General features: G+C 36.0%; 1 protein-coding gene across 1 annotated transcript in view; it reads right to left on the minus strand.

Moving 5' to 3' along the window:
- Positions 1–26,073, minus strand: part of LOC128647267 (cartilage oligomeric matrix protein-like) — a 136,757-nt gene that overhangs the window by 80,708 nt on the left and 29,976 nt on the right. Inside the window, exons 5-11 of the mRNA XM_053700059.1 lie at positions 25,432–25,506; positions 22,893–23,045; positions 21,958–22,062; positions 20,023–20,130; positions 18,865–19,024; positions 16,737–16,855; positions 16,059–16,111 (exon numbers count right to left, since the gene is read on the minus strand). Of these exons, the coding sequence (XP_053556034.1) occupies positions 16,059–16,111; positions 16,737–16,855; positions 18,865–19,024; positions 20,023–20,130; positions 21,958–22,062; positions 22,893–23,045; positions 25,432–25,506 (773 nt within the window). The remainder of the gene's footprint in view (positions 1–16,058; positions 16,112–16,736; positions 16,856–18,864; positions 19,025–20,022; positions 20,131–21,957; positions 22,063–22,892; positions 23,046–25,431; positions 25,507–26,073) is intronic.

A 26,073-nucleotide genomic window follows, 5' to 3' on the forward strand; every position in this document is an offset into this window, starting at 1 on the left:
ATAAAAGACTGTGCACATTTTTTTTAATGGAAGTAAATTGGAAAGTTGTTTAAAATGACATGTTGTATCTGAATCATGAAAATTTAATTTGACCTGAGTGTTCCTTTAAGGATTAAAAGGTACGTTTTTGAAGAGAACAGTGAAATGTCAATTTTGATGAATTAAAGTTCCCCCTGTTTTTAATAGGTTTATTAAAAAACGGGCACTAATTCATCAAAATGAACCTTCACTTTAAAGGTACAGTAAACACCTTGTAATTACAAGACATTTCTTTTACCGTCCTACAGAATAACATATCATCCAAGTGTAAACATTTATTTAACAAAATAAAATCCTGTTTACTGCAATTGGTTTTTAATAGTAAAACTGCACCCAACACTCGCCTTATTTGGAGTAGCTAAATAAGTTTGAGTTGGCAGACAACAAGGCTAATCATTGCAATTAAGTTAGTATGAAGTGAATTGTTTTGCAGTTGTTATCTATTAAAGCCAATTAGGAAAAGATTTAAATCAGAGTTGGCTCTGAAAAGTCAGCAAGATGCAGTTCCAACTCAATGTACAATTGTCAGAGCTAAATTACATGAAAAGGGGCAAAATAAATAAGGAGCATATTACAAAGTTATTTTTGCATAATTAAACATCTAATGTTAAAGCTGTACTAATAACATAGCTAAAGGCTAAACTGACAATCATAGTATAATGTGATTGGTTATCAGTGTGACATGTGTGATTTTTGTATTTTAATCCCTTGGAAATAAACAACTTTTATTGGATGAGCCTGTCTGGGTTTCTACTCTGTTTGTTTGGTTGTCATGGTGACAGCCTTAAGGGAGTGGCTTCTGTGATGCAGCAGTTATGTCACAAAACCAACTGACAACACAAAGCCACCACCCTCATAGCTGCTGCTCACTTTGCTAGAGTTGATCCTGCTGACCTTCAGTAATCACTGACATGTAAATATTAGTTATCTAATATCTTTATTTCACAGCTAGCACATTACAGTAAGCTAGTGCTTCACAACCACAGCTCTGTATCCGTGCTGGTATGAAGAACAGTGACTGCAGGTATGAACAGCAATTACTACAGGTAGTATTACCATGATCACCCCAACTCAGTAACTGAATAATACAAAATCACATTTATATACATTGTAAAATAATACTGATAAATAACTGAAGTAATAGCTTAAACTTTGTAGCTTCCTATGGGCACCAGTACTCTGAGACAAAACATAGCATACAAACCATACATAATAATGATCAATATTATCTTCACACCTTTATTTAAAAATACATATAATTTAATAAATATTTTAATTTTTAAAATAATTATTTTAAACATGTTATAGCATTTTAAGAATTATAGCCATAACTGTAGGACACACCAATGCCTTTCTGTGCTTCCTCTACATATCTTTATAAGACTTACAGCTGGCAGTAAAGGCTTTAAAGTAAAAAGAAGATGTGCTGCAAGATTTGTAATAAAATGTAATATTTATTTGAACACTTTTAAAAACTTGATGCAATATTGGCTCGAGTCTTAATGCATCAAGTTTTTAAAAGTATTTAAATAAATATTACGTTTCATTACAAATCTTGCAGCACATCTTCTCTGTGAAGAGGACCAGACTCTCACTGCTAGAAGGGCATCAAGGAAGGTATGAACTTATGTTTGATTTACAGTCTAACAGTAATGAGCCGTAATGTATTGGAGATATGTGATGTATACTAAACACCCCTAGAGGCTGTAGGTCCCACAACACAATATGATGGGGGTTTGAAATGCAAGGCAGCGTTTTCTACTTGTGTTCCTATTGTGAGTAAAGGCTTTAAACCAGCTTTAAAGATGGTAAGAATTACTGCATCATTAGTCTGCAAATGTTGTAAAGCAAGGACTTCTAGTAAAGGCCTAGAATATAAACCCCACGGCATGGGTCTGCAATTTATATGCTGCAATCTCACTGGTGCTGGGACCCTCATTAAACACTGTACTGAAAGGTGCAGCATCTGATGCAGCTGTTTGTTCTGCTTGACCCAGATGATGAAAAGGCAACTGGGGATCTGAAATAAATTCAGGTCAGACTGATGCGCATCTGGCCAGCAGTATTCACGCTGATGGCAGATGTCCTCACGCTGCAAACTCACTGGTGCTGGGAACCTCAATAAACAGTGTACTGTAAGGTGCAGCATCTGATGCAGCTGTTTGTTCTGCTTGACCCGGATGAAGAAAAGACAACTGGCAATCTGAAATAAATTCAGATCAGACTGATGCGAATCTGGCCAGCAGTATTCGCGCTGATGGCAGATTTCCTTCAAGGATTTTTATATTACTAAACTGTAAGTATCTAAGTTAAGATTTTCTGAGATTAACAAATTTGTAAGCTCGTTGAGCAAGACATCCCATTACCACATTAGATTGTAAATACAGATCCTGCTCCAAGAGCCTACAGATATGTGCAGTGAGGTCAGATCATTTCTCACATTTCTGTTGTGCTTTTCCTTTACTTTCCCATTTCATAAAAATCTTTAGCTTTAATTTGGTTCTGTCTGTTTAAAGCTTTCTGTACTTTTCAAGGCTTATTGATATAAAATATACAAATCATTTCTGTGACACTAGAACTTGAGTCATAACACCAACAATAAAGCATAATTACACTTACACTGCTATAACTTTAATAAACTGATATTAAATCGAATTGAATGTTGCTTAAATCCACTCTCACTGCACATAACTGTCTAATGTAATAATGTTAAGGATCTTGGCAAAGAGAATACAATGATATAATTAATATGTTTGCACTTATATCCTCAATGCAATTCCTTGAGATAGGAACACCAATAAAACTACTAGGTTATAAGCACCTTGCAGTTGGTTTCAGTGGCGGCTGGTGAAGTTTTAGAATGGGGGTGCACAAGACCCTGCCCCTTTTAGAAATCCACGCCCCTTTAAAAAACATGACCCTTTTTAAAAACCATGCCCCTTTTAAAAAGCCACACCCATTTTTAAAAGCCACACCCCTTTGCGAAAGTCTGCAGCTGTTAGAAAATATACAACTCAACTTGAAGTAATAGTTTAATATTTTGGCAGTTGTTATCTAATATTATATATATAACTTGTAGGTAGGTAGCTCTGCAGCTGTTATAAAATATACAACTCAACTTGAAGTAATAGTTTAATATTTTGGCGTTTTTTATGTAATATATAACTTGTAGGTAGCAGGTAGGTAGCTCTGCAGCTGTTATAAAATATACAACTCAACTTGAAGTAATAGTTTAATATTTTGGCGGTTGTTATCTAATATTATATATATAACTTGTAGGTAGGTAGCTCTGCAGCTGTTATAAAATATACAACTCAACTTGAAGTAATAGTTTAATATTTTGGCGGTTGCTATCTAATATTATATATATAACTTGTAGGTAGGTCGCTCTGCAGCTGTTAGAAAATATACAACTCAACTTGAAGTAATAGTTTAAATAGTTTGGTGGTTGTTATCTAATATATAACTTGTAAGTAGGTAGCTCTGCTGCTATTAGAAAATATCAACTAGAAGTTGAACTAAATTGTTAAAGAACTCCCTAAAAGTCCAGTATACTCCTAAACTTGCTAATCTCAGACTCAGACTGTGTCTGTTGTTTAAATTACAAGTAGAAAAATAAATTTATTTTTTAACACTAGTTCAAGTTCAAGACTCAACTCAAGTTACTCTATATCAAAATCAATCTCAGACTCAGACTGTATCTGTTGTTTAAATTACAAGTAGAAAAATGAATTTATTTATTTATTAACACTAGTTCAAGTTCAAGACTCAACTCAAGTTACTCTATATAAAAAGCAATCTCAGACTCAGACTGTATGTGTTGTTTAAATAACAAGTAGAAAAATAAAAATGTTTTTTTTAAACACTAGTTCAAGTTCAAGACTCAACTCAAGTTACTCTATATAAAAAGCAATCTCAGACTCAGACTGTATCTGTTGTTTAAATTACAAGTAGAAAAAAAAAGATTTTTTTTCAACACTAGTAGTTCAAGACTCAACTCACTCAGTTACTCTATATAAAAAACTGCAGGCCTGCAGCAAAAATCATTAAAATATCTGCCCACAAACTGTCAAACAACTTACTGAACTAATATAATATAGTAGTATAAAATTTAATTAGTAACTATGTTCTACTAGATAGATAATAGAATACTAGTAGTTAGTGACTGTGAATCTAAAGTTAAGTTCTAAACTCTATTGCTAAGCTAAGCTAAGCTAAGCTAAATGTAATAATAGCTAACTCTAACTAACTCACTCACTGTCTATTATTAGCCTAAGGCTATTTGCACACTGCAGCAACAAATATGACTGTGTTGATGGCTGCCAGCAGGCAGCAAAACAAAATCGTTTTTTGCAGTTAACAGATTTTTGCACAACAGAGCTGAATCTAAAGTTAAGTTCTAAACTCTATTGCTAAGCTAAGTTAAATGTAATAATGGCTAACTGAACTCTAACTCACTCACTGTCTATATTAGCCTATATTTATTAATTAGCCTAAGGAGCCCTAAGGCTATTTGCACACTGCAGCTCAGGCTCAGCAGCAGCAAATATAACTGTGTTGACTGTTGATGGCTGCCAGCAGGCAGCAAAACAAATTCGTTTTTTGCTAACAGATTTTTCAACAACAGAGCTGTGCAAAACGCCTCCTCTCAGCTCAATGGCTATCTCCACAAAGATTTTCGTGCCGTTGAGCCGGGAGGAGCCTCGTGGGGACCATCACGTGAGCCAGGGAGCCCTCTCAGCCTATCACACAGTCCGGATCGAGAGGCTGGGGGAGGAGACAGAGCACAGGCTGAACGACCGCACAGTTCAGCCTGTGCAATTATGCCTCTATAGGCATGAAGCTGGGGAGGAGCTACGCCTGCACAGTAAATACATTGCGATCACTGTGCAGGCATATAGAGCTCCTTACCGCACGTGCGAGTGGGGGGGTGGAGACTGGAGCCTGACTGTCAATCTATGACTCACAGACTCAGCCTCTCTCAGCCCCCTCAGGCAGCAGTGCGACGAGCGCCGTGGTGCTGTGGACACTGAAGTGTCCACCCGGTCCTAGCTCCTGCCTCCTGCCTAATAAACTCAAATGTACCTGGTACCAAAATGAAAATATCTGATGTGATAGCATTGCAAGCAGCTTAAGCTGGCAGCCTGGCATCATGATCATGATACTGATAGTATACACTGCACACTGCACAATAAATATAATAAATACATTATAAAATAATATACATAAAAAAAAAAAAAAAATCATATTTTTTTAACCTGCTCATTTTTTTCCCCCTCCTCTGCCCCCTGGGGGTTCACGTGCGACAGTGTACATATGGAGGAGCCTCCACTGGTTGGTTTACAATTTTATCTGAGAACTACAGCACCCTGGAACAAGGACTAACATGTCTGTGACACTAAACTTCAATGTCTACAGTCACCGTAGTACTGCTGTTGGATTTTGCAAGCAGAGAGTCCTAGTGAAGCACAAGATTTGATATGTCATGGGATGGTCCTGTATTTTATACCTCAGATTAGAAACTGAAGAAATACTGCATTATAAGGTACAGTGTGTCATGCACCTATCTTCTTCCATTGGATGAAACAATCCTTACAAGATGTGCATAGACTGATTCATATCTGGCAAGCAGTATAATGAAGATTGAAACACTCTATGGCAGTGGCAGGAAGATTGAAGACTAGGGACTAGTGTTATGTCACATGCTGAGTGCAGTCTTACATCAGGGATTTCTTTTATTTATCTACATGTTAAGTATTTAGAGGTAAGTTCTCCATAAATACAAGATTGTAAGCTCTTTGAACAAAGCACTGAAACACTAGATTGTAAGCTCCTTGGAAGAGGGTCTGCACTTACACCCATGGAAATCCTTTAGAACAGGGACTCCCATTGTACCAAATAAATGTATTGTCTTTAATAGAGTGAGATAAACCCTCCATTAAATTAGTTCAGCAAGGAATAAATATACAATGGGTAGAATATGCAAATTATCCCACAGAGTGTATTACTAATTCAAAATACATTTTTAATATGGCACCCCTTATGCTCCTATTCGTTTAAACCAGTAGTGTAGCAAACTGTGAAATACATGAGGCTCAAATAACACAGCATCAACCATAGGCAGCCTGTTTCGCTACTTTGGGGCTCTTTCTTACTCAAGTCATTATGGTTGATGCTGATGTCCTCGAGAATTCCACCCTTTGCTATAGGGCTGCCCATTAAATTGAAATGTATTTTGAATTATAAGTGTTGCAATTTTGCACAAATAAGTATATTTTTTTATTGCTAAGATTAATACACTGGAGGAATGAGCCCCAAATGGGCCAAACAGGCTGTCTATGGTTGGTGCAGCTGTTCCGCTCAAGCATTCATTTCACGCTTTGTAAGTGTGGTTACGAAAATTAATGTAATCATCAACAAAACTGGCATATAGCCGTAAACCTAAAATAAATGCTTGAGTCCAATAACATAGCACCTACATCATACTGAAGAGCCCCAACGAAGGCGAAACAACCTGCCTATAGTGAAAAAACACTTTACATTTGTAGTATTACAATATATTATTCCCCCTGCAAGACATCGCTCTTTTTGTACTTTGCTTGTATGTAAGCAGAACTACTATAGAATAATAATTTCGAATTGCCCTTGAAATTTTAAAAGGGTTCCTACCTAAAATTATTAAATGGGCAGATGTTTTGCACATATCTGCAATAAATATGTTTGTATATTTATATATGAGGACACAAAGAATATCTGTTAATGATAGCAGCAACTGGATCACCAGTTATGTCCATGCTTATTTCAGTGCAGGCCTCTATTTTCTAAGTTGCCTACTTGCCTCATTTTTCAGTGCTATAATGGTCTAGCTATCTATAATAGGATCACTACTCAGATAAACAGACAAACCTCCCTTAGAAAATGTAAACCACACTGTATAAATGTAATCTTCAAAATCCTCACATTTTCATATATGACGTAAAAAAACAAGCTCATCATACTGTAACACACCAAGTAAAGAAGGCTTAATTACAGTATATTGAGAATTTGAAAAACAGCACTATTAATATTTAGAGATCAGCTTTTTAGATATTTTAAATTGCACTTTTGATATTAAATATCTGGTGTCAGATCAAAGTAATTACCAAAGAAAGAGGATAACTAAATTGTTTGTTTACAAACTGAATAATAAAGTATGAATTTTTGCACATGTCTAGTAAATTCTTTATGCCTTGATAAAAAATATACGGCTAGATTTAGAGTTTTGTCGGTAACGACCCGCGTAGCGAACGCTGGCTTTTTTCTGGCCGCACCTTTAAAATAACTCTGGTATTGAGAGTCCATAGAATGGCTGTGTTAGGCTCCAAAAAAGGAGCGTACAGCATATTTAACGCCACTGCAACTCTCGATACCAGAGTTGCTTACGGACGCGGCCAGCCTCAAAAACGTGCTTGTGCACGATTCCCCCATAGAAAACAATGGGGCTGTTTGAGCTGAAAAAAAACCTAACACCTGCAAAAAAGCCGTGTTCAGCTCCTAACGCAGCCCCATTGTTGTCTATGGGGAAACACTTCCTACGTCTGCACCTAACACCCTAACATGTACCCCGAGTCTAAACACCCCTAACCTTACACTTATTAACCCCTATTCTGCCGCCCCGCTATCGCTGACCCCTGTATATTATTTTTAACCCCTAATCTGCCGCTCCGTAAAACGCTGCTACTTACATTATCCCTATGTACCCCTAATCTGCTGCCCCTAACACAGCCGACCCCTATATTATATTTATTAACCCCTAATCTGCCCCCCACAATGTCGCCTCCACCTGCCTACACTTATTAACCCCTAATCTGCCGAGCGGACCGCACCGCTATTATAATAAAGTTATTAACCCCTAATCCGCCTCACTAACCCTATAATAAATAGTATTAACCCCTAATCTGCCCTCCCTAACATCGCGACACCTAACTTCAAACATTAACCCCTAATCTGCCGACTGGAGCTCACCGCTATTCTAATAAATGTATTAACCCCTAAAGCTAAGTCTAACCCTAACACTAACACCCCCCTAAGTTAAATATAATTTACATCTAACGAAATTAATTAACTCTTATTAAATAAATTATTCCTATTTAAAGCTAAATACTTACCTGTAAAATAAATCCTAATATAGCTACAATATAAATTATATTTATATTATAGCTATTTTAGGATTTATATTTATTTTACAGGTAACTTTGTATTTATTTTAACCAGGTACAATAGCTAAAATAGTTAAAATAATTACAAAATTACCTGTAAAATAAATCCTAACCTAAGTTACAATTAAACCTAACACTACACTATCAATAAATTAATTAAATAAAATACCTACAATTACCTACAATGAAACTGTAACATACTCTGTTCCTTTAACAGCCGTTCCTCCTAGCCTCCTTTTCACTCACCTTCCCCCTTATAAGGCACACCCACATAACCTTCATTGCTTGGTATTGAAGGTAATACTGCTCTGTCAAGCCTCTCTGAATCTAAGCAGAATCTTGTTTAAGCATATCCAGTATCTTCACGAAGATGCTGCTCCGCTCTCACTTCCAGCTGATCGGCGGTGACGTCACCTCAGCTGCTGCCTGACACTTCCGTGTACGCCAGATACACGCTACCTGCCACAGATCTATCAGCTGCTTTGTCAAGGTACCATCCAAACTTGCCTTATTAATCTTACCTGTCATGAACACTTGCACTCATATCCTTTGCCAACGCTTGGTAAGGTTTATAATTCAAAATTCAGACAATCTTATATTTTTTTCATTTTTTATGCGCAATGTATTTTTTCTCTTGCTAGCAATCTTGAGAGTCATATTCATTCTTACTGTTCTAATATGTTCATGTGTGGACAACATTAGCAACAAGACAATGTTAATGTGTTTGCATAGATCTATAATATATTTTCCCAACATTCAAGCAGTATAGAGTTAAGTCTGCCTCTAGACTGCTAGAAATTGGAAACACACCTATTTTTAATTGCTAGCAACCTAGTTGCTAATCAATGAGCAGAAAGTAACATCTTTATTTTTGTGGAATTATTACAGAAACCTAACACTACACTATCAATAAATTAATTAAATACAATATCTACAAATAAATACAATGAAATAAACTAACTAAAGTACAAAAAATAAAAAAGAACTAAGTTACAAAAAATAAAAAAATATTTACAAACATCAGAAAAATATTACAACAATGTTAAACTAATTACACCTACTCTAAGCCTCCTAATAAAATAACAAAGACCCCCAAAATAAAAAAATGCCCTACCCTATTCTAAATTACTAAAGTTCAAAGCTCTTTTACCTTACCAGCCCTGCCCCAAAGAATTCAGCTCTTTTGCCTGTAAAAAAACACATACAATACCCCCCCCCAACATTAAAACCCACCACCCACATACCCCTAATCTAACCCAAACCCCCCTTAAATAAACTTAACACTAAGCCCCTGAAGATCTTCCTACCTTATCTTCACCATACCAGGTTCACCGATCGATCCAGAAGAGCTCCTCCGATGTCCTGATCCAAGCCCAAGCGGGGGGCTGAAGAGGTCCATGATCCGGCTGAAGTCATCATCCAAGCGGGAGCTGAAGAGGTCCATGATCCGGCTGAAGTCTTCATCCAAGCGGGAGCTGAAGAGGTCCATGATCCGGCTGAAGTCTTCTATCAACGGCATCTTCAATCTTCTTTCTTCGGGAGCCATCATCTTCCATCCGACGCGGAACATCCTCTTCTCCCGACTCCTACTCGCCGAATGACGGTTCCTTTAAATGACGTCATCCAAGATGGCGTCCCTCGAATTCCGATTGGCTGATAGGATTCTATCAGCCAATCGGAATTAAGGTAGGAATATTCTGATTGGCTGATGGAATCAGCCAATCAGAATCAAGTTCAATCCGATTGGCTGATCCAATCAGCCAATCAGAGTGAGCTCGCATTCTATTGTATGTGGGTTTTTTTACAGGCAAAAGAGCTGAATTCTTTGGGGCATGCCCCGCAAAGGGCCCTGTTCAGGGCTGGTAAGGTAAAAGAGCTTTGAAGTTTAGTAATTTAGAATAGGGTAGGGCATTTTTTTTATTTTGGGGGTCTTTGTTTTATTATTAGGGGGCTTAGAGTAGGTGTAATTAGTTTAAAATTGTTGTAATATTTTTCTGATGTTTGTAAATATTTTTTTATTTTTTGTAACTTAGTTCTTTTTTATTTTTTGTATTTTTAGTTAGTTTATTTCATTGTATTTATTTGTAGATATTGTATTTAATTAATTTATTGATAGTGTAGTGTTAGGTTTAATTGTAGGTAATTGTAGGTATTTTATTTAATTAATTTATTGATAGTGTAGTGTTAGGTTTAATTGTAACTTAGGTTAGGATTTATTTTACAGGTAATTTTGTAATTATTTTAACTATTTTAGCTATTGTACCTGGTTAAAATAAATACAAAGTTACCTGTAAAATAAATATAAATCCTAAAATAGCTATAATATAAATATAATTTATATTGTAGCTATATTAGGATTTATTTTACAGGTAAGTATTTAGCTTTAAATAGGAATAATTTATTTAATAAGAGTTAATTAATTTCGTTAGATGTAAATTATATTTAATTTAGGGGGGTGTTAGTGTTAGGGTTAGACTTAGCTTTAGGGGTTAATACATTTATTAGAATAGCGGTGAGCTCCAGTCGGCAGATTAGGGGTTAATGTTTGAAGTTAGGTATCGGCGATGTTAGGGAGGGCAGATTAAGGGTTAATACTATTTATTATAGGGTTAGTGAGGCGGATTAGGGGTTAATAACTTTATTATAATAGCGGTGCGGTCCGCTCGGCAGATTAGGGGTTAATAAGTGTAGGCAGGTGGAGGCGACGTTGTGGGGGGTAGATTTGGGGTTAATAAATATAATATAGGGGTCGGCGGTGTTAGGGGCAGCAGATTAGGGGTACATAAGGATAACGTAAGTAGCGGCGCTTTGCGGTCGGCAGATTAGGGGTTAATTATTGTAGGTAGCTGGCGGCGACGTTGTGGGGGGCAGGTTAGGGGTTAATAAATATAATATAGGGGTCGGCGGTGTTAGGGGCAGCAGATTAGGGGTACATAAGTATAACGTAGGTGGCGGTCAGCAGATTAGGGGTTAAAAAAATTTAATCGAGTGGCGGCGATGTGGGGGGACCTCGGTTTAGGGGTACATAGGTAGTTTATGGGTGTTAGTGTACTTTAGAGCACAGTAGTTAAGAGCTTTATGAACCGGCGTTAGCCCAGAAAGCTCTTAACTACTGACTTTTTTCTGCGGCTGGAGTTTTGTCGTTAGATTTCTGACGCTCACTTCAGACACGACTCTAAATACCGGAGTTAGAAATATCCCATTGAAAAGATAGGATACGCAATTGACGTAAGGGGATCTGCGGTATGGAAAAGTCGCGGCTGAAAAGTGAGCGTTAGACCCTTTTTTGACTGACTCCAAATACCGGCGGTAGCCTAAAACCAGCGTTAGGAGTCTCTAACGCTGGTTTTCACGGCTACCGCCAAACTCCAAATCTAGGCCATAATGTTTTAATTCTTGAGAGCATTTATTGTTAAATGTTTGCAGTACACTACAGGTTATATCCTATGGAACCTACTACAGGGATATGAAACCCATTTTGTTCTTTTTAGGATTCAGATAGAACCTTTCAGGCAATTTTAAATGATTTTCCCATTTTCTCCTATTATCAAATGTACTTAATCCCCTTGATATACTTTGTTGAAGTCACAAAACACATCAACTCAACATTTAAAAGTACAGTTACACTCATGATAATACTATCTGATAATATATATATATATATATATATATATATATATATATATATATATATATATATATATTTATATGTGTGCACATATATATTTATATGTGTATATACATATTGCAGACATATAAAACCTTAAATATATATATGTTCTGCACAAAGGGGAATATGTTCTATGTATTTTTAAATAGATATTCCTATATATCTGTGTGTATATATATATATATATATATATATATATATCTAGACCTATATATAATTACGTTATTAACTATTTAATAGCTATTGTACCTAGTTAAAATAAATACAAAGTTGCCTGTAAAATAAAAATAAATCCTAAAATAGCTACAATGTAATTATTAATTATATTGTCGCTATCTTAGGGTTTATTTTATAGGTATTTAGTTTTAAATAGGAATAATTTAGTTAATAATAGTAATATTATTTAGATTTATTTAAATAATATTTAAGTTAGGGGGGTGTTAGGATTAGGGTTAGACTTAGGTTTAGGGGTTAATAACTTTATTATAGTGGCGGCGACGTTGGCGGCGCAGATTATGGGTTAATACATATAATAGGCTATGTGGGCTATGGCAGTTTAGGGGTTAATACTTGAATAGGTTAATTGCGTTGTAGGCTATGGCGGTTTGGGGGTTAATAATTTAGTTTTTACTTGCGTTGTGGGCCATGGCGTTTTAGGGGTTAATAATTTAGTTATTACTTGCGGTGTGGGCTATGGCGGTTTAGGGGTTAATAATTAGGCGTATTGCATTGTGGGGGGTTGTCGGTCTAGGGGTTATTATTAGTATTATTATTAGTACATTTATTATTAGTAGTGAGAGGGGGGATTGTGGATATAGGGGTTTTTACGTGTCGGGCTTATTTTTGGGAGGCAGGTTAGACTTTTACGGGAGATTTGTTATTTTCTTTACTTTTCTTAGGCGCCGGCAGTTTCTAAAGTGCTGTAAGTCACTACGCTTATTTCTGGACATTGCTAGTTTATCAGACTTACGGCACTTTATGAACTGCCGGTGGGGTATATGTAATACCCCGATGTGCGAGGTGAAATTATGGGCGGCGTAGGTTCCCACGCTTGCGCTGAAACCTGCGCGGTATATGTGATCGCGCCCATCATGTTAAGACCCGTTTAAATTAATTTTATTATAAAATTTATTTAATTCTCTTGGTTCATCCTTTGTTGAAAAGCATACATAGGTAGGCTCAGAGTCAGTAGCAGCAATGCAGTACTGGGAGCTTGCTGGTTATTGTGACTACACACATAGTGCTATAATAACATAGTAGAGCAGAGCATCTTAAACATTTTTTTTTACCTGGGATCCCTTTAAACACTGGGAAAAACATTTTTACCCCCATTATTCTAATATAGTCCAAAATAAACCCTGTAACGGAAGCTTCTGTTACTTTGTACTTGGAGAGGACTGCAGGCCAGCTTCCTCCCCACTGACTATGGACCCTGGAACTTGAGGGTATTCTATGATTTGGGATGCGGTTGCCCAGTGTACATTTGGAGTACTTTTACCCTGGATTCAGGTTACCCCGTTTCCATGAATTCCCAGAGACTCTGAGAACTGGAGGGCCCTGAAACAGAGTTTTAGTTCCTGTGTTTTGTTGTAGTATAAGATGACAGCCCAATCCAGCATTGTCTGCTCCAACCCCCCCAAACTCAGAGACTCAGAATGTTTGAGCTGATTGCAACCTTCTGCTCTAATGCTGGGACCTCCTGCTGTTATATGTCTGCATATCTAGTCTAGGTGTAAAGTGTCTTTCTGTTATTGTGTGAGTCATCCATTGTCCTTTTGTAAGTCAGGATGTGATTAGAGTCATGTTTAACTAACCATTGTCTGATGTTTGTCCCATTGTATAATATTTGTTTCTATTGATCATGTGGTGACTACCCCCCTTTGTTGGAAATGTATAAAAGCTGTGTTTTCGGTGCAATAAAGCAGTTCCTATTTTGACCCTCAAGCATTCAGTCTCGGCTAATGTTCTTGAGGGTAGCTATAATAACTTGCAGCGGCCGTTATTCTAATAGCGGCTGGTATCCAGTGGAGGTTCATTGGTTGGCATTTGGCAGGAGGAAGCAGACTTTAGCGGGTATACCCAGTCTGGGGTACCAAGACCCGCTACAAACCCCTTGTCAGACAGATATACTTTTTTTTCCTTCTTTTTCATACACCAATACACCACTCAACTTGTGTGGCACAAGTGAGGGAATTATTGATAAAAATAAATAATTGTGGCCATTGTTAATAACGAATTGTTAGACTCATTGTCCAACTCCATGTACCTTCCATATAGGCTTCTCTCTCACATGTGGTGATGAGCAACGCCCACACACTGTATATAATCTACACGTAATGTTCCCTCTCATTTTTGTGAACAAAAAAATTGGTCTTTGTCATTTTTGGCTAAGTGATTAAATGTGTGCACATTTAAAGAGGTAAATAATTAGCTATGTGCTTACCTCAATGAAGCAATAATACGAAAAAAGTTATTCAATCATATACAAACACACCCACTCACTATGTGCACAAACCCATACAATAATATACAAACACACCCCTCACTTATACAGACACTTACTCCCACATACATAGACACTCACAACAAACACATAAACACTCAAAGCACATATACTTGCTCACTATGTGCACACACCCATACAATCATATACAAACACACCCCTCACTTATACAGACACTTATTCACACAAACATAGACACTCACAACACACACATAAAGACTCATTGCACATACACTTGCTCACTATGTGCACACACCCATACAATCATATACAAACACACCCACTCACTTATACACACACTTACTCCCACATACATAGACACTCACAACAAACACATAAACACTCAAAGCACATACACTCACTCACTATGTGCTCACACCCATACAATCATATACAAACACACCCCTCACTTATACAGACACTTACTCACACATACATAGACACTCACAACACACACATAAAGACTCACAGCACATACACTTGCTCACTATGTGCACACACCCATACAATAATATACAAAAACACCCTCACACTTATACAGACACTTACACATATATAGACACTCACAACAAACACTCACACACTCACAGTACATACACTCACTATTTTGCACACAAAGTTACTCAATCATATACAAACACACCCACTCACTTATACAAACACTTACTCACACATACATAGACACTCACAACACACACATAAAGACTCACAGCACATACAGTCGCTCACTATGTGCACACACCCATACAATCATATACAAACACACCCACTCACTTATACACACACTTACTCCCACATACATAGACACTCACAACAAACACATAAACACTCAAAGCACATATACTTGCTCACTATGTGCACACTCCCATACAATCATATACAAATACACCCCTCACTTATACAGACACTTACTCACACAAACATAGACACTCACAACACACACATAAAGACTCACAGCACATATACTCACTCACTATGTGCACACACCCATACAATAATATACAAACACACCCACTCACTTATACACACACTTCCACATAGATAGACACTCACAACAAACACATAAACACTCAAAGCACATACACTCGCTCACTATGTGCACACACCCATACAATCATATACAAACACACCCCTCACTTATACAGACACTTACACATACATAGACACTCACAACAATCACATAAACACTCACACACTCACAGCACATACACTCACTATTTGCACACACCCATACAGTATATACATATACAAACACACAGCCCTGGAGCCCCATGACATTAATACAAATAATTTTATCTGCATTAAATTTCCTTTATAAACAGGGTTGTGTGAACAGTTGAAGACATTTAGCCAAACAAAACGTACATTTGAACTACAAGTGCAGGGGAACAGCAATCTCCTATTCCTTTCTTTTTTTACTGCTGTTGTTTGGTTACTAATTGTGGTTTATCCTACCATTGTACTGGAGACCTCTCCTGCTCCCCTATCTCCCTGTGCACAGTGCATTATCACATCTTGTGTGGACTTAAAAACATTTTTAAGTGACCCCCAGTTTAGCACTGTAATAGAACATTTTATTTTTGCACTTTTATATCCCTTTAAGTGTTTACACTGCACATTATTTTTTTGTACAATCTTAATATCTTACCTATCTTGGTTGGTATCACACACATCACCCACAAGATCATTATCAGCATCTGCCTAAAAGGGGATAAAACGGTCATAAAAAGTCCATACAAAAATGAGCAGATGTTTGATAAATTATGGTGACATCTGGTGAAATCAGGTCTGTCTCAAACGGACCAGTAATAAATTTTGTACCTTCATGAACAACCTTGATTTTCTTTTGAAATCAAAGCGAAACTCTTATTTATTTTCTATTTGCCTGTGACATCAGCAGGTGAGGTTCACAGAAAGGTACCATCGTTATTTCTTTATGCACTTAATTATGAGATTGACCACAATCCTTCAGAAAACATATCTAATGATTTTCAAAAGAAGACTATGGGGATCTTTGTTGATAAATCATTTGATACATTTTTTCTAAAGGATTTTGATTGACTGCTATGTGTGAAATCTAAAGGGTTTTCAGGCTGAGAAACATTATGGCATCAATCACAATCCTTTAGAAATACTTATCTAATGATTTTCTAACACAAAAAAAAAAATCACCATTAAAGTCTTTAGGATTTTTGTAGATAATTAATTTGATGTTTTTCTAAAGGATTGAGATAGACCCCTATATTAAATACATGCAAATCAGTAATCAATGATAGACATAGGGATACAAACTAAACATTAGAAACGACCTCTGTTATATATTTACCTGGTCAGGGTTTCGAACAGTGGGACAACTGTCACATACGTCTCCTACGCCATCACCATCCGTGTCCTTCTGATCAGGGTTTGGGACTATCTTGCAATTGTCAACATTATTTTTAATTTCTAAAAAGTGAAAATAATAAACAAATTCAAGGTACATAGGAGAAACATACAGTACATTTTTTTTAGTTTTGCAATATGTAAAAAAAATTTTTTAAAAAATAGGTAGCTTTTTTAATATAATTTTTCACAGTACTGTACATGTTTAATTTTAAAATTGCGACGGTACTGTACTAAACGTGTTATATATTTAAAATTTGTTACATTCTGGCCGCAATATCATAAGTTAACCCATTCAGCACTGTGTAAACTTACATTAATGTATTTCTAATATTGTAAGGGGTTCTGTGCTTCCGCAAATTCAGTGTTCAGCGGCAACCGCTTGAAGAGAGCCAAAGAAAAGAAGATGGAGATGGCGGAAGAGGCTGATGAAGTCCGCCTCCGCAAAGATGGGCCCCCGGCACCAGGAGCCAGGATGAAGAGGGCCTAATGTGGGATCAAGAGGAGCCAGATTTTCGATCAGTGAGTACAACCTTTGGGCTTAGTTATTTTGGGGGTGGGGGTTACTTGTATTGTAGAGGGGTGGTTTTGTAATGCCCTACAAAAAGCCCTTTTAAGAGCTATTGTAATTTATTTTAGAGTTAGGGTTTAGGGTTTTTTTTGTTTTGGGTGGGTTTTTTAATTTTATGGTGTATGTAGATTATTGGTAGGTATAATGGGGGTTTTTTATTTTCGATACTGTATTTTTTTATTTTCTGCAACTGCAAGATTTTTTTTCATGTAACTTAGGGGGTTTAATTTAAAGGGGTATTTATGTGTTAGGTAGAGTAGGGTTAGTTTGCATTGGCGGTTGTGGTGGTTTAGGGTTTATAGTGTAGGGTGCTTGCGGTGGGCTAGTGGTGGTATATGGGTTAAAAGGATTGGTATTTGCAGTGGGCTAGTGGCAGTATAGGGGTTAATAAGATAGTACTTGTGGTTGGCTAGTGATGGTATAGGGGTTAATGGGATAGTACTTGTGGTGGGCTAGTGACGGTAGAGGGATTAATACAATATTACTTGCTGTGGCCTAGTCGTGGTATAGGGGTTAATAGGATAGTTACTTGCAGTGGGTATGTAGCAGTATAGGGGTTATTTATTAGTGTAGTATTAGTTTGAGATTGTGGGGTACTTCGGTTTATGGGTATTAGGATTAGTGATTAGGCACAGCAGTTCTATTTCAAGGGATCCTTTACTATACATCAACTACTGGGTGTTATATATAGTTAAGATCGCCAACCAATGGCATGTATAGTAAACCCCTTTGTCGGGAGCTTGGAATATTTTGACAGGCTCGCTCAACATAGTGGCGGATCCTTTGGAATATTTTGTTGCCTCATAGCACTTTCGATCATCGGTGCCAAAGAGAGAGAGAAAGAGAGAAAGAGAGAGAGACAGAGATTTAAACCTAATTTAGAATTGAATTGAGGGGCTTCTCTGGGAGCACTCAGCACTCGCTCTCTTCTGATTGGCTAATTCATGGGGGGCTGAGTGACTAGCCACATATAGTAATGAGTGGCAGATGATCATTTTGATACTATGTTGTAATAGCTTTCATAGAAAACAACAACTTGGACACTGTCGCTAAATAAATAAATAATAGAATGGTATTAATGTTATCTGATGCTTTAAGATCAATAATTATAATATATAATCTGTACAATATGACTTGGTGTTAATAATTGGATTATTGTAGTGTAACATGGGTGTACAATATTTTTACATAAGGGGTTACATTTGAAATATTTTCCTCTCACAGAGTCTTCTATATAGATGATCATGCGAAAATACACAAAGACACAGAGACAAAACGTCTAATCGGAGAAACAGAAATATGTGAGTTTTAGAGTAGCTGTGTAGGATGGTTAAAGTTGGAGATCATATAAACAAGCACTAGGTGATGCGGCCCAGCACATTAGGATAGACAACCTTAATATATATCATCCTGTTTTGTGCAAAACCGATGCACACAATTTAAGGTGGCAGATCTCTTGTAATAATCAATAAATAATACTTATTTCAACATAGGAACATACTATCTCCATCCATGTCATCATCACAAACATCTCCTTTTCCATCTTTGTCAGCATCTTTTTGGTTATCGTTTTTGACATTACGACAGTTGTCACAGGCATCTCCAAAGTTGTCCTGATCAGCATTTTTCTGATCCACATTACGGACATAAACGCAGTTGTCCTGCACCAACAAATAGAATATGCTGTCACTCACAGGCAGAACATATTGCCACTCATTATATTAATAAGGGTTAAATATGTTTAGGTATATTATTAAAATAATAAGAATAAAAAAACTAATGGAAGATAATAATAATGATAATAAATTGGGGACATGAAACGCCATTTTTTTATCATGATTCAGATAGAGCAAATCATTTTAAACAATATTCCAATTCCGTTCTGTTATATCATTGGCCTTTTTCTCTTGGTATCCTTTGATAACAAGCATACCTATGTAGGCTCAGGAGCAGCAAAGCATTAGTGGGAGGTAGCTTCACATTTATACCTTTTGTGATTGGCATAACCAATGAGTTCAGCTAGCTCCCAGTAGTGCATTAGTGTTCCTTCCGCAAAGGTTACCAAGAAAATGAAGCACATTTGATAATAAAAGTTGTTTAAAATAGTTTGTTCTTCCTGAATCATGAAAAACATTTTTTTTTATTTTCATATCCCTTTAATGAGATAATCTGTGTTATTTGGTTATAAATTATATGAAAGCATTTTACCATAAATGGTATTGTTTTGTAAATGTAATATACATTGTCTAGCTTGGTGGACATAAATACTGTATAATCTGTAAAATGATCAACTCATCTTGTTGAAATATAGAAAGAAGCAGCATGTTATTAAATGCAAATTAAATAAATCCAAATATTGCAATTAAAACTAATAATAGAAAGATCAACCACTCTGTTTATCTCTTGTAGTCCAGAAACCAAGGCCTAGTTTTCATTGAGGTGGTAAATTGTGGAAACTGTTGATAAAAACATTTATCTCACATTAAAGTCTATTGAGATTGTTTATGTTATCACCAGTTTCCAAAGAAATCTCAATGGAAACTAGGTCCAAATGTTTACCAAAATCTTGCAGCCTTCTCTGTTTTTTAAACGGTTACTATTTAATGTTTAGAATAGGAAATATCATATTAAAATACTTTACCAGTAAATATAGACAAACCTGTATATTAGGAATACCATCTCCATCAGCGTCATCGTCACACGCATCTCCTATACCATCGTTATCTGCATCTTCTTGACCAGAATTTGGAACTGTTACACAGTTGTCCTGAAATGACAAAAATATACATTTTCTGAGCAAACTAAAACTTTAATAGTAAGCAGGACAACGCTCTAGCAAAAGCAAGGCCTCACAGTTTGTCTATTGGCTCCATTGCAAACCATAAGAATTCCCATATGAAGTCCACTGTATGCTCTTTTTAAAGAGGTTTTAAAATTCCGACCAGTTCCAGTACAATGAAAAACCTCATAATAACCCATTTATCACAGAGTTTTCATATTCTTTTGTGTCATTAAAATACTGATGTAGCTTACACAGGGACAATCCTGCAACAATATTCAATTTTTAACTGAGAACACTTTTCAAATGATTCAAACAGGCACATTTATTGTTTTATGGTAGTAAAGAGGTGCATTCACCTGTGTGATGTATCATACATCAGGGAATACTCAAATGGTATTGACTTACCAACATTTCCAGGAGGCTTTCTGGGATGGGGATTTGAGTGTGACCTTTGGACAGTGGCCCACCAGTTATTGGTAGCTGGAGGTGCAACAGGATGGGGGGTGCGGACATATCATAGATAGGGTTATGCAGAGATGATTTGTTGGGGGAAAGCAGAGCAATCCCTTGAAACTGGCAGATTTGCACTTATGGGGAAAGTTTCATGAGGGACAGCGAGCAAACCTCCAAACCCATAATAATCCTGTAAAGTATAATTTTGATATATGGATAATATATGTACACAACTAAGCATTGAATTACAAAATGCTTCAAATGGATAATTTGCAATGTTTTGCAGTTCCCGAGACAAATTCCTTGAAAAGCCTCCTGAACTTGTCTATCTTCCTCACTACTGCCAAACAGAGACCCCCTGCGCAGATCATGCTATCACCAGGTGTGATGCTGTATGATATTTTAGCTCTGAATGTTTAATTGTTTAAAAGTGTGATAACTTAAAACTTAAAGGGACATGAAACTCCAAAATTTTCTATCATGATTCAGATAGAAAATACATTTTTTAAACAACTTTCTAATTTATTTTTGTTATCTAATTTTCTTCATTATCTTGGTATCTTTTGTTGAAGAAGCAGCAATGCACTACTGGGAGCTTGCTGAATGCATTAGGTGAGGCAATAACATGAGGCATATTTGTGCAGCCACCAATCAGCAGCACCTGAGCCTACCTAGGTATCCTATTTTAAGAAAAGATACCAAGATAACAAAACAAATTAAATAATAGAAGCAAATTGGAAAGTTGCTTAAAATCACATGCTCTATCTGATTTATGCTAAAAACAAAATTGGGTTTCATGCCCCTTTAATATTAAGCTAGGCATTAATTCTGAGTTTTTTTCTTATTTCTTTTTACATTGAACTGTTCATGGTAGGGTGACCATATTGCCGCTTTAAAAAGGGACACATATGAAAAATACATGTTAGGGCTGTTTTCAGGGCTGTTTAAAGAGATGTTTTGTATAAGAACCCTGACATATGTATTTTTCATATGTGTTCCTTTTTAGAGCAGTAATATGGTCACCCTAGTTCATGGTAACTAACGTAAACAAAAGCAGAGCAAAAAGTTAGGATATACCATCGAAAACCGACCAAAAGGAGATTGCAAGTGCTGCAGTTAGTGACAAATTTTAAAGAAAAAGTGAATAAATGCAGCAGTGCAAAGAAAAAAAAGATCACAAACAGGCAAAAGCCCTAGCAAACCATATGAAAACTGTTTTTTTAATTGATTGGAATTTTTTCACAAATTTGAAAACCTTGTGCAGAAGACCTTTACATTTGATTCTTTTGTAAACTTTTTTGTTGTAATTATTATTTATTTTAGTACATAATTTGTTCAGGCAAGTAAATGTTTTCTTACCTTTCTGCATTTCACATCAGAGCATCTGAGTTTTTCATCTGGGAATCCATCAATGTCTGTATCCTTAGCGCACATAAGTCCATTTCCTGCCCATCCAACTGGACACTAGGAAAAAGGAAAATCATAAATATAGCCCTGTAATTTGCTATAAAATGTATTATCCCATGACAGGATCTAGGCACTATTATATTGGTGTATACCAGCATTAGACATGTGCGATTCGTTTCGGATCGATTCGGAAATTCGGCCGAATTCGTTAAATTCGAAGATTCGGATCGATTTGAATTTCCGAATTAAAATAGTGCTGAATCTACCGAATAAATCCGAATTAGTTCGGATTTATTCGGGAAAATTCGGATGGCCATGGATTACACTAGTATTGTACAGTATATTAGGTTATATCACTCTGCTATGGGTGACACCTAATATACAGTACATAATACTAATCTAGTACACAGCATATCCCACCTAACACATACCGAAATTCCGAATTTCCGAACCGAACCGAATTGAACCAAATCCAGCCAAATTTATTTGAATCCGAAACGAATCCGAAACAAATTCATTCGAATTTTTCCGAATTCTAATCGATCCGAACCGAAATTCGAAAATATCTGAATCGATCCGAACCGAAACAAATTTTTCGATCATGCACAAGTCTAACCAGCATTCTCTTTTATATTGACCACTACAACATGATATACGTCTCTATTCCCCTTCTGTATTGTGCCTTTATTCTATTAAAAAAAATAACTTCTCAAAACGTTGCAAATTAATTAGATTTGCACATATGACTTCAATGTTAGTGGTATACTAAAATAATGTGTTATGAGAGCAAAGTAAGCCGGCACTTACAAAGAGATACTATGGGCAGTTCTACCTTAAATCCCAGATGTTTTATATACATTCAGGAGTTATAAGTTGCACATTCTTACCACGCACACAATGGTTCCATCCCACTCCATGACACAGTCCGCTTTTTCGTGGCACTTGCTGATATCTCCATTTGGACACCTTCGCTCTGTTTTGCAGGCTGAAGTTTGCTGCCCTTCTTGACCTGCCTTGCAAGAGCTACATTTATATGAACCCTATATATGCAGAATCAAACATATAGATAAGTAAAGCTATGCACACAACATTATCGAGGTTATCTTGCCTAGGATATCATTCAAAAGCAGGTCCAGCTCTAAAATAGGTTCTGGTGAGACCATTGGACCTGTGCAGCACATGGTGAGAATATGGTTGTCTTAAATAATATAAAGGTGCCCATTACACTTGTATATATCTATGTATCTGCCTTTAGCCTGCAGTGCAATCATTTGGTTTAGACTGTAGTGGATAGATATTGGGGGGCATAATTTTATTCTAGGACTCAGACAGAACATTATCAGTATAACTCCTTGAGCCGGCCCTGCTCCAAGCAATGGTTCTATAAGCTAGTGAACGAAATTCTCCTGATAAATCACAAGACTGAGAAATACTGGTCAAGACATAAAAAATAAATCAGGCAAGTAGCAGAGACCAGGGTTGTCCATACTTTAGTTTGATGGGGCTTACTTTTTTGGCAGTGTAATCTGTTTATACATGTACTAAGCATAACTAAATATGAGCGCATTTATCAAGGGGACTTATATTCTTGTCCTGAATCCCCCTTTATAACTGAAGCCACTGTAGTGGTGCAGAATAAAGTTATTTATTATTATTATTATTATTATCATTATCATAAACATTTATTTGTAAAGCTTTGCCAAATTACTAGCTCTGAGTATTCTATTGTATTCTGTGGCAAATATAATACAAATACATAAAGCAGATTAGGAGGGCCATGCTTTGATTTTAAAACAGTGTTGTCCTCCAAACAAAGAGCCTCATTTATCAAATCGCAAACAGAGATACAGTACCTTTTACGGACACCTGGCCTATAAAAGGAATCAGATCCCAATGGCAACAGTGAACACCTGACATGGTCATATGGAACAACATCAGGCGAATGGGGGATCCCCCTGACAATTCATAGACTTAATAAATGGGAGAACTGAGTGAATGTAAAAAGCGATGATATTTTATGAAATTCTATATAGGATACAAAGTTCTAAGCATAGACAATGGTAAAAATCAGCTTCTTTAACAGCTAGTGTAACGATGGTGTTCAGTTTGGGCCAGGCTCTTCTCTAACATATGTTTCACTGATCTAACACAGCTTTTCAAGAATCCTTCATATTTAAGAAAAAATTTTTTATAAGTGATTGCGGGATACTTTTTATCTTTTGATTTTAATGTATTTTTATTATTTTTAATAAAATTTTTGAAGAAGAGTTCCATTGAATGAGATTTATGTTAAAGGGACACTGAACCCAATTTTTTTCTTTCATGATTCAGATAGAGCATGCAAATTTAAGCAACTTTCTAATTTACTCCTATTATCAAATTTTCTTCATTCTCTTTTATTTTTATTTGAAAAAGAAGGCATCTAAGCTAAGGAGCCAGACAATTTTTGGTTCAGACCCTGGACAGCACTTGTTTATTGGTGGGTGAATTTATCCACCAATCAGCAAAAACAACCCAGGTTGTTCACCAAAAATGGTCCAGCATCTAAACTTACATTCTATCTTTTCAAATAAAGATACGAAGAGAATTAAGACAATTTGATAATATTAGTAAATTAGAAAGTTGCTTAAAATTGCATACTCCATCTTAATCACAAAAGAAAAAAAATTGGCTTCAGTGTCCCTTTAACAAAGCTCTGGAAGATGTAACTAGAGACCTAGTCTCTCTTTTTTCTCTCTTTCAGGTAATACAAGATACACATGTAGATGAATACTGAAGGACTGTATCTTCTTTTAATGTGCTTCTATTTTGTCACTTTTTTATTTTACATTGTATTTTTCTTAGGGTAAAATGTATACAAAAGTATTAATAATGATATAAAACTACCTTTAGGTTGTTTTTATAATCTGTATTATGATATGTAACTATTGCCTAAATGACATAGGATATTGTTGTTTACATTTGTCAGTTCCATCCCCTCTCCAAGCTGTCCCTTTTTATTGATGCAAATATTCCAAAATCCAAACTATCCTGAAACCCAACGCGTTTCTAGTCGCAAGCAGTTTGGATAAAGGGTTGTCTGCCTCTCTGTGTGTGTGTATGTATACATGTGTATATGCGTGTGTATGTGTATGTATGTATATATATATATATATATATATATATATATATATATATATATATATATTACACAATATGGCCAATCAATAGCTGTTCCAGAAATAGTTTCGTGAATAGTTTATAGTGAGACCACACTTTAGCAGTGATATCACTAACTAATAGTGGTAAACAAAGGAGCAGCAAATTAATTCATGCTTAAACATATGATCAATATTGATTTAGCCCTAACAAGCCTTCAACATGCAAAGAGAGCAAAACACTATATATAACATTACAGTAGCCGTACTGATCTGATTGTCTTCATACCTTTGTGTTGACGCAGACAGCATTGGCAGGGCACGGTTTATTTCCCCCTTCACATTCATTGATATCTTCACATACCTAGGAAATGAAGGTAAATGGTTTATTATTAATATTATTATTATAATTGTTAATAATACAAATACTATTAATAATAACAATAATAATATTTAAGTATATGTGTTTATTACAAATTATTGTATTATTAATATTTATTATATTATTATTACTATATTTAATATTATTATTATTAATAGTAGCCTTAATGACAAGCAAACTTTGATACCTAGAGAATGTGTCTCTGTAATGGATTACGATGTCTTCAATGTTTTTAAGTTGAAATTCAGAATAAAAGTGGTTTTATTCAAGCAAGCTGCAAGGATTGTACTCGCAATTTATTCTTCAGTATATTAGTAGTAGTAGTAATACTATTATTATGCTTCACTATGTAGTAGCAATATATCCCACTGTTGTACACAAAGCTACAATATAGACATAATAAAGGAAAAAAAAAAAAAAAAAAAAAGACGAGCGCTGTGAAACGTTGGTTTATATGGGTGCTCTAAAGGTGCGCCAGGTAACTTGAAGGTTATTACTGGGCTGTGTCATATGCTAATTTTATTTTAAGAGGTTATCAGGAAAATGTAA

Source organism: Bombina bombina, chromosome 2 (genome assembly GCF_027579735.1).
Source record: "Bombina bombina isolate aBomBom1 chromosome 2, aBomBom1.pri, whole genome shotgun sequence".
Lineage (NCBI taxonomy): Eukaryota > Metazoa > Chordata > Amphibia > Anura > Bombinatoridae > Bombina > Bombina bombina.